The sequence below is a fragment of the Amblyraja radiata genome, chromosome 27 (assembly GCF_010909765.2).
Source record: "Amblyraja radiata isolate CabotCenter1 chromosome 27, sAmbRad1.1.pri, whole genome shotgun sequence".
Lineage (NCBI taxonomy): Eukaryota > Metazoa > Chordata > Chondrichthyes > Rajiformes > Rajidae > Amblyraja > Amblyraja radiata.
Window position 1 is genome coordinate 7,805,281 of NC_045982.1, and position 10,774 is coordinate 7,816,054.

The 10,774-nt window shown below is 48.5% G+C and overlaps 1 protein-coding gene across 2 annotated transcripts in view; it reads right to left on the minus strand.

The window, feature by feature from the left end:
- The window catches only part of LOC116988372 (arf-GAP with SH3 domain, ANK repeat and PH domain-containing protein 2-like), an 83,820-nt gene extending 82,123 nt beyond the window's left edge, over nt 1-1,697 (minus strand). For both annotated transcript variants that reach the window (XM_033045029.1, XM_033045028.1), the window contains exon 1: nt 1,384-1,697. In XM_033045029.1, the coding sequence (XP_032900920.1) occupies nt 1,384-1,509 (126 nt within the window). In that variant the 5' untranslated portion in view covers nt 1,510-1,697. The remainder of the gene's footprint in view (nt 1-1,383) is intronic.
- Nucleotides 1,698-10,774: the final 9,077 nt, after the last annotated feature.

Here is a 10,774-nt window from a genome sequence, read left to right on the forward strand (position 1 = left end):
TCTCCTGATAGTCAGTTGGTTATCAAATGTGGGGCATTAGGTTCCACTGCTCGCAAATGTTGGGACTCGAACTCATGATCTCTAGATTGGTGACTCATAACCACAACCATAGGGCAATCATGTGTGTTGGCTCAACTGGTGACCTGCCTGGGTTTGATTCCAAAACTGAAACTGGAATCGCCATTGATTGTGGTATCAGTAGACCAGATCATAATCAATAGGCGCGCACACACACACACACAGAAGCTAAAAATAGGGGGGGAAATGATAATTATATCATGGAGTCATATTGTGAAAACAGGCCCTTCGGCCCAACACCGACCAACATGCCCCATCTACGCTCGTCGGAGAGCCGATGCCGGAGGTCCGAATCCCGAGGTCGGATGCCCAAAGGTACTCTGTAACTTTGTCAGAGCCCTTTACATGACGATTTTGTATGCCTAGGTTTGCTAAACAAAGCATCACACTGTGACTTGTCACAGGAGAAAGTACAAATATCTAATCTAGTCCCACCTACCTACGTTTGGCCCATATCCATCCAATCCTGTCCTATCCATGTTCTATTAAACGTTGCGATAGTCCCTGCCTCAACACCTCCTCCAGCAACTCGTTCCAATCAACCACCACCCTTTGTGCACAAGTCTTCCCAGCAGATTCCTATCAATCTCCCCCCTCCCTCCCTCCTCCCCCTCTCCTCTCACACCTTAAACCTGTGTTCTCTGGTTTTCGATTCCCCCTGCTATGAGGAAGAGACTGTGTCTGCCCGATCTATTCCTCTCATGATCTTATACACCTCAATAAGATCACCAACCCCCCTCGTCCTCCTGCGCTCCAAGGAATAGAGTCCCAGCCTGTTCAACCTCTCCCTGTAGCTCACTCAGATCCACTCGAGTCCTTGCCCTGCTGAGCCCACCCTCTTGTTTATCAGGGAGGCGAGGTCAGGGAGGCATTAGCGTCTGGGGCAGAAAGGGGGAATTGAGAACTGAAGGCATTCCACTCCACCCTGACTGGTGACTGCTATTATTCCCGACCCGCAGCTGCACAAAGTTCCCCGAGACGGGGGGCACCTGCTCGAGAAAACGCTTCCACTTTCTTTTTGAAAAAAAACAGCAGTCAGTGCATAAAACGCGACTTTGTTCCCCCGTTGCCTTGGCCCGTAAACAGGGTAGAGGAAAGGGAATGTCCAGATAAACTAAAGTGTTTCAGGACTAATCTCAAAAAACAAATCCCAGCCACGGCAAGAAGCCGCCAGTGCGAGCAGAACTGGGACTATGTTGAATAATAGCTACATGAATAATATCCTGTTGTACAAAAGAGCCGCGTTGCTGCCTCTTAAACCCCCCCCCCCCCCCCCCCCCCCCCCGGCACTTTAGCGTTGCGCACCTCTTCCAGAGCAGTCACCGTGTTCCTGCAGTTCGTCATTTTCGATGTAAAGTTGGAGGTAATCGGCGAGTTGATGTCTTCCAAAGTCTCGCTGACAAACTCGGAGACGCTGATCTGTTCCGGCATCCTCGCTCCTGTTGGGGGTTTTTTTTTTTAATTTTGTGTTATATATATATTTTTTTTTTAAAGAAAATAATAAATGAAACCAATGTATAATGGTCCTGCTGTCTCCACCAGACTCTGATACACGACTCTGAACGAGCCAAGCGCCAGGGTTACTCCGTATCAAAATCCTCGCCAGAGTCACGTGGATTAGAGTCGGATACAATTTAAAGCAACATTGGGCAGCGCAGGAAGGGGAGGGAGCCGAAATCACACCCTCTCTGTGCAACACATGGCCTCACCCTTCTGTTTAACTGTGTGTACATGTATGTATATGTGTCTATGTATGTATGTGGGTATGTGTGTGTGTACATGTATGTATATGTGTCAATGTATGTATAGTATGTATGTGTAGACATTTAGGGTCGAGACCCTTCAGATATCACGTATATGTATATGTATGTGAGTGTGTATGTAAGTGTGTGTGTATGAATGTGTGCGTGTATACATATATGTGTGTGTGTGTTTGTGTGTGTATATGTATGTATACATATGTATGTGTATATGTATGTGTGTATACATATATGTGTATGTATGTGAATATGTATGTGTGTGTGCCCCTCAATCATAGATAGATACGTACGTGTTTTGCATTTTAATACATCATCAGCTTTAACATATTAACAACCGGTGTCCATATTTATAACTACAGAACATGTTATAACTACAAAACAAACCACACCAAAGATAGACACAAAATGCTGGAGTAACTCAGCGGGACAGGCAGCATCCCTGGAGAGAAGGAATGGGTGGCGTTTCGGGTCGAGACCCTTTGTCAGGCCCACCTAAATAAACCGCTCAGCAGGTCAGACATCTGTCATTCTGTGGAAAGAGAAACACATTTAACATTTCAAGCCCCAAATCCTCATCTCAGGGAATCAAATTTTTTTTTTTTTTCATTTCACTTTTTCAAACACCTGCAGTTTGTTTGTCTTCATTTTTTTTTAAAATAGTATTTACATACTGTATTTTGCTTTCTCTGTCTTCATGTCCCGAAGAGATGCATTTTGGTCAAAACACAAAGTGCTGCAAGTCAGGCAGCATCTCATAGTCATACAGCAAGGAAACAGGCCCAACTTGCCCACCCGACCAACATATCCCAGCTACTATAGTCCCACCTGCCTGCGTTTGGCCCATATCCCAAGAGAGAGTTGTGTGTCAAGAGAAAGTTAGACAGAGCTCTTAAAGATAGCGAAGTCAAGGGATATGGGGAGAAGGCAGGAACGGGGGTACAAAGAATGTAGTCGGAGACAGTAAGACTAGTGGGTGAACTGGGAAGGGGGAGGGGATGGAGAGAGAAAGCAAAGGCTATCTGAAGTTAGAGAAGTCAATGTTCATACTGCTGGGGTGTAAACTACCCAAGTGAAATATGAGATGCTGTTCCTCCAATTTGGACTGGGCCTCACTCTGACAGTGGAGGAGGCCCAGGACAGTAAGGTCAGATTGGGAATGGGAGGGGGAGTTAAAGTGCAGAGCAACCGGGAGATCAGGTGGGTTAAGACGGACTGAACGGAGGTGTTCAGTAAAACGATCGCCGAGCCTGCGCTTGGTCTCTCCGATGTAGAGAAGTTGACACCTGGAACAGCGGATACAGTTGATGAGGTTGGAGGAGGTGCAAGTGAACCTCTGCCTCACCTGGAAAGACTGTTTTGGTCCTAGGATGGAGTCGAGGGGGGAGGTAAAGGGGCAGGTGTTGCATCTCCTGTGGTTGAAGGGGAAAGTACTTGGGGAGAGGGGGGTTTGGGTGGGAAGGGACTAGGTAGTTTCGGAGAGAACGATCTGCGGAAAGCAGAAAGGGGTGGAGATGGGAAGATGTGGCCAGTAGTGGGATCCCGTTGGAGGTGGGGAAAATGTTGGAGGGTTATATGGTATAAGTGGCGGCTGGTGGAAGGTGGAGCTGCAGGATATCAAGGAGACCCTAGTGAGAACCTCATGTATAATGGAAGAGGGGAACCCCCGTCTCCTAAAGAATGAGGACATCTCCGATGCCCTGGTTACTCCAGCATTCTGTGTCTACCCACAACAACCCTGATGTTGTCTGCAAACGTAGAGAACAACCCATATATTTACCCAAATATCTCTGTTTACTGAGGCTCTTCACTGAACCCTCTGTTTATTGTAGACCTTCCCAAAATCCTGCAAATGAACTAACCAACTCATCTACATTTTCATCTATGTTACAAACAGCAGAAGTCCCAGCACTGTGGAACTCCACTGGTTACTGACACCCAGCGACTATCACCCAGATAAACCTGTTCCAAATCACTGTGGATACCATCTACCTTCATCTTCTGGATCAGCCTAACATGAGCGGCCTTGTCAAATGCCTTACATGTGGACAAGGACTAAAGTCCATGTGGATAACTTCCACTATCCTATCCCAAACAGTCATCTTCATTGCTTCAAAGAACAGTCCCTACATTGCTTCCAGACCCTAGAATTTCCTGGTGATTGACTTCATTCTTATTTCCACAGTTTATGGGCACTAGTGAAGGGGATTTAGGGAAGGGCACTACTAAAGGGGATTTAGGGAAGGGCACTGCTAAAGGGGATTTAGTGAAGGGCACTAGTAAATGGGGATTTAGTGAAGGGCACTAGTAAATGGGGATTTAGTGAAGGGTAGTGAATGGGATTTAGGGAAGGGCACTACTAAAGGGGATATAGGACACCAGTAGAGACAGGATTTAGGTAACTAGGAAACTGGAGTTTGGAAGGTTTTAAACAAGATTATTAAGGGTTTGGGCACGCTAGAGGCAGGAAACATGTTTCCGATGTTGGGGGAGTCCAGAACCAGGGGCCAGTTTAAGAATAAGGGGTAAGCCATTTAGAACGGAGACGAAGAAACACTTTTTCTCACAGTTGTGGAATTCTCTGCTTCAGAGGGCGGTGGAGGTCGGTTCTCTGGATACTTTCAAGAGAGAGCTAGATAGGGTTTTTAAAGATAGCGGAGTCAGGGGATATGGGGCGAAGGCAGGAACGGGGTACTGATTGGGGATGATCAGCCATGATCACATTGAATGGTGGTGCTGGCTCGAAGGACCGAATGGCCTACTCCTGCACCTATTGTCTATTGTCTACCTATTGTCTATTGTCTAAACCTGTCCTATCCATGTAGTTGTCTAATTGTTTCTTAAACCTTGCTATAGTCCCTGCCTCAACTACCTCATCTGGCAGCTCGTTCCATACACCCACCGGCCAGCATGTCCCAACTACACTAGTCCCACTTGCTTGCGTTTAGCCCATAAGCATCGAACTAACTAAACTAAACTAGGGCAGCTTTAGACAACCAGGATAGCCTGTCACGCTGAGTTACTCCAGTATTTTGTATCTCTCTTCGGGTTTAGAGGCATATGGGATAAACGCAAGCAAGTGGGACTAGTGTGGTTGGGACATGTTGGCCGGTATGGGCAAGTTGGGCCGAAGGGCCTGTTTCCACACTGTTTGACTCTATGACTCTATGAGATGTTACCTGACCCGCTGAATTCCTCTAAACCTGTCCTATCCACGTTCTCGAGTTGATTGCTGATTTAGGATTAACATACCATGGGAGAAAATTGCACTTATGTGTGATTCTGTGTGTAGCAGTTATTGGATATTAGTCAGTAGCAGATGATGTCTGGCACACACAGCCCCGACTTAACAACCTTTCCCCTTGGGCTGAAGTTACTCAGCGACTTGGGTGGGGGAGGGATGGCGTGAGAGAGAATCGACTTGTGGGGGGGGGAGAACTTGCTGATTCAGCACAGCGGATCTGCAAAGTAAAGACGCGTATATAGACTTTCCCAAACGTTGCAAGACTCTTGGCGTTTACACATTCGGCCACCAGGGGATTTCATTCAAGGGAGCGACGTGTCAGACCAACCAAGTTGATGAACAATTGTGTCCCCGTGATCATTTATCAGGTTACACAAAAAAGCTGGAGAAACTCAGCGGGTGCAGCAGCATCTATGGAGCGAAGGAAATGCTGCTGCACCCGCTGAGTTTCTCCAGCTTTTTTGTGTACCTTCGATTTTCCAGCATCTGCAGTTCCTTCTTAAACACATCATTTATCAGGATCTTGTTTGACGGGAGAGTTCTGAGTGGGGCCCGAATCTCTGTTCCCTTAAAATGCAGTTTGTCATTTAATTGCTATGCTTTATTAACAAAGATACGCTTCAGGGCTAGACAAAAATGCTGGAGAAACTCAGCGGGTGAGGCAGCATCTTTGGAACGAAGGAAATAGGCAGTTGCTGATTTAGGCAGTTGCCTATTTCCTTCGCTCCATAGATGCTGCCTCACCCGCTGAGTTTCTCCAGCATTTTTGTCTACCTTCGATTTTTCCAGCATCTGCAGTTCCTTCTGAAACACTACGTTTCGGGGCTGCTCTGTTAGAAAACAAATGAAATTGCAGGCGCTGGAATCTGAAACTGAAACACAAAAGGCTGTAAGATTTCAGCCAGTCGACCAGCAACTGGGAACATGGAACATCACAGGGACAGGCACTTCGGCCCATCGTGTCTGTGCCGACCTACGATGCCAATTCTGCAGACAGAGAAACCAAGAGACGTTTCGGGTCAGAGATTGAACTGCAGGTGCTGGAATCTTGAGCAAAACACAAAAGTGCTGGAGTAACACAAAGGGGTCGACAAGAACAACCAATTTGGTTGAGGAGGAAATCTCAATATTACAGAAATCTATGCAGTATTGGTTTAGGTTATATATTCCCATTTTCAACCAACTAGTAGGAAATAACTGCAGATGCTGGTTTAAAATAGAAATACTGGATTAACTCAGCATCTCCGGAGAAAAGGAGTGGGCGACGTTTCGGGTCTGAAGAAGTGTCTCTACCCGAAACGTCGCCAATTCCCTTTCTCCAGAGATTCGCCCAACCAGCTCGCGTTGAGTAAACTGATTTCACCCATACACTAGTTGTATCCTGCACACTGGGGGGCAATTTACAGAGGCCCAATGTACCTACAAAACCGCACGTCTTTGCAATGTGGGAGGAAATCCACGCAGTCACAGGGAACAATGTACAGACTCCGTACAGACAGCACCGGTAGTCAGGATCGAACCAGAGTCTCTGGCGCTGTGAGGCAGCAGCTCTAACACGGTGCCCCCTCCCTCCCCCGTATATATGTGCGGTGGGAATAATTCTCATCAAACTTCCATTCATTTCATTCTAACAGGAGAACTCTTCATCCCTTTCAGCCTCGGGTACCACACCTCTGTGCGTTTACTTGTGGAAGCCGGTTGTTTACAAATTGGCAGCTGCGTCTCCGACATTACACGAGAGCTGGCATGAGAAAAACAAACAGTGGGAGAAATGCAAATTGCGATGCCCTGTGTTTGTATAAGGTGCTATAAATGCAATTTCTATCCTTTTATCCTTCATTCTGGACTGCGCCGAGACACGACTTGGAAGTGCAGATCAATAATGAAATAGTTAATTCCCTGTGTAATCCAACGCCTGTCCAACGCAGTATGTGTGGTCTTGAACTCAGAATAACGCTCCGCATATTTGTTATATCTCTGAGCGAGAGGCGCAGCGATTAACATCAGGCTCACCCACCCAGCGTGGATCAAAAGGTCCCCCCGCACTCCCAGCGCTATCCCTCCCTCCACTCCCGCCTCTCCCCCCAGAGGTTCCTGGCAACTAGACTGCAACATATTCCAGCTGTCACTCGCACAGATGGTGTGTTGCCACTACGTAAATAAACCGCAAAGACGGAGAAAATATACACAGTTGCACGAAAAGTGGCCTCCATGAATATTCTTGTGCTTATTGCTTCCCGTCCTCAGACTGAGACTCGTAAAGGTGCTGGAAGATTTGCCTTCTCACATAGCAAACAGCTAACAATGGCCTGCTTCCTTTATCGTCAGTACGAGTCATAGTCATAGAGTGATTCAGCGTGGCCCTTCGGCCCAACGTGCCCACACTGACCAGAGGTGGGGTCTGTGCATTTATGTAAATAAAGCATGGTGCACGGACTCCACCATCATCGAGAGTCACTGCTCAGCTAACCTTGAGTTCCTCTTGGTTAGATGCAGACCGTTCTATCTGCCCAGAGAGTTCACCTCCACTGTTGTGACTGCAGCCTATATCCCTCCTGATGCTAATGCCAAGCTTGCAATGAAAGAGCTGCATACTGCCATTAGCAATCAACAGACGCACAACCCCGAGGCAGCCTTCATTGTTGCGGGTGACTTCAATCACTCTAACCTGAAGACTGTACTCCCCAAATTCCACCAACATGTCTCCTTCCCCACTAGAGTAGACAAGACATTGGACAAAGTCTACACCAACATGGCTGAAGCTTACAAAGCCATCCCCCTCCCCCACCTTGGTCAGTCTGATCACGTCTCATTGTTCCTGCTCCCTAAGTACTCCCCACTCATCAGACGGGTTAAACCAACTGTGAGGACAGTTAAAGTCTGGTCAGAGGAAGCGGACTTCACATTTCAGCAGTGTTTTGGAAACACTGACTGGAAGGCGTTTGCAGCCCAGGCCACCCTTGACTCCCACACGGACATTGATTCCTACACATCCTCTGTTCTGGACTTTATAAACTCCACCATCAATAGTGTCATCTCCCTCAAACAGGTGACCATATTCCCGAATCAGAAGCCATGGATGAACAGCGAGGTCAGGCTACTGCTGAAAGCACGGGACACCGCTTTCAGGTCAGGCGATGCTCGAGCCTACAGTTCATCCAGGGCTAACATGAAGAGGGGCATCAAGAAGGCCAAGCACTGCCATAAGCTCAGGATTGAGGAGCACTTCAACAACAACTCCGACCCCCGACGCATGTGGCAAGGCATCCAGGCCATCACGGACTACAGACCCTCCAACACCACCCCCACATCCAGCGACGCCTCCTTCCTTGAGGAGTTTAACCACTTCTATGGCCGCTTCGACAGGGACAATCTAGAGACAGCCATCAAGGCTGTGCTACCTGCCGATCACCAACCCCTCACACTCACCCCCGACGACGTATACGTGGCACTGAGTAGGACTAATGCACGTAAGGCTGCTGGCCCTGACGGCATCCCCGGGCGCGTGCTCAGGGCCTGTGCTGCGCAGCTGACAGACGTCTGGACTGACATCTTCAACCTGTCACTTGCCCAAGCAGTTGTCCCCACGTGCCTTAAAACCACCTCCATCGTGCCAGTGCCAAAACACTCCACTGCGGCAAGCCTCAACGGCTTCCGCCCAGTTGCACTTACCCCCATCATCACCAAGTGCTTCGAGAGGCTGGTCCTGGCACACCTCAAAAGCTGCCTACCCCCCACACTTGATCCCTATTAGTTTGTCCACCACAAGAACAGGAGTACGGAGGATGCCATCTCAACGGCACTTCACTCCGCCCTCTCCCACCTCGACAACAGAGACACTTACGTAAGAATGCTGTTCATCGATTACAGCTCAGCATTCAACACCATTATACCATCAAAACTGATCACCAAACTCGGTAACCTGGACATCGCCCGCTCCCTCTGCAACTGGATACTGGACTTTCTAACCAACAGACCCCAGTCTGTCAGGTTAGACAAGCACACCTCTTCAACCCTCACCCTGAACACCGGCGTTCCACAGGGCTGTGTGCTGAGCCCCCTCCTCTACTCCCTCTTCACCTATGACTGCACACCTGTACATGGTACTAACACCATCATCAAGTATGCAGATGATACAACGGTGATTGGCCTCATCAGCAACAACGATGAGTCGGCCTACAGGGAGGAGGTCCAGCACTTAGCAGCATGGTGCGCTGACAACAACCTGGCCCTTAACTCCAAGAAGACCAAGGAGCTCATTGTAGACTTCAGGAAGTCCAGGGGCGGCACGCACACCCCCATCCACATTAACGGGACGGAGGTGGAACGTGTTTTTAGCTTCAGGTTCCTGGGAGTCAACATCTCCGATGACATCTCTTGGACCCACAATACCTCAACTCTGATCAAGAAGGCTCACCAGCGTCTCTTCTTCGTGAGGAGACTGAAGAAGGTCCATCTGTCTCCTCAGATCCTGGTGAACTTCTACCGCTGCACCATCGAGAGCATCCTTACCAACTGCATCACAGTATGGTATGGCAACTGCTCTGTCTCCGACCGGAAGGCATTGCAGAGGGTGGTGAAAATTGCCCAACGCATCACCGGTTCCTCGCTCCCCTCCATTGAGTCTGTCCAAAGCAAGCGTTGTCTGCGGAGGGCGCTCAGCATCGCCAAGGACTGCTCTCACCCCAACCATGGACTGTTTACCCTCCTACCATCCGGGAGGCGCTACAGGTCTCTCCGTTGCCGAACCAGCAGGTCCAGGAACAGCTTCTTCCCGGCGGCTGTCACTCTACTCAACAACGTACCTCGGTGACTGCCAATCACCCCCCCCCCCCCCCCCCCCCCGGACACTTATTATTATTTATTCAAATCATTTGCTATGTCGCTCTTCCAGGGAGATGCTAAATGCATTTCGTTGTCTCTGTATTGTACACTGACAATGACAATTAAAATTGAATCTGAATCTGAATCTGACTGGCTAACATGTCCCACGGGCTACACTAGTCCTACCTGTCCGCGCTCAGGTCCATATTCCTCCAAACCTGTCCTATCCATGTACCTGTCTAACTGTTTCTTAAATGTTGGGATAGTCCCAGCTTCAACTACCTCATCTGGCAGCTTGTTCCATACACCCACCACCCCTTGTGTGAAAAAGCTACCCCTCAGATTTATATTAAGTCTTTTCCCCTTCACCCTGAACCCGTGTGCTCTGGTCTTACTCTGGGCCAAAGATCCTATAGCAAGCAAGATGGTCCACTCGACTAAAAAGACATAGTACGGTCATGGGCAGATACATGGGTAATTTTCGGCCCCATTTCCGTAACCGGCTTCCGTCTCCGCACCAAAGATCCCGTAGCGGAGCAAAGATACTAGTGCGGAGACAGAAGCCAGTTACGGAAACATCCTCGTAAAAATAAAAGTTCTTTGATAAAAATCTTCTCCTCATTTTCAGAATTATAATTCATTAACATAAACTGTTCCCCCGCAACGTTGATTACACTGCGAGTCGGGTCGGGTCGGGTCGGGTCGGGTCGGGTTACTGAAATGGATGAAAAAAAGGCCCACGTTCCGCTCCGTTGCGTACTACACGTCAGCCCATTGCATTTAGCAAGAGTGGTCTATCTTGATCTAGTGGTCTATCTTGCTCCGCTATAGGATCATTGCTCTGGGCTAGAGATTCTGTGCATCTACCCAA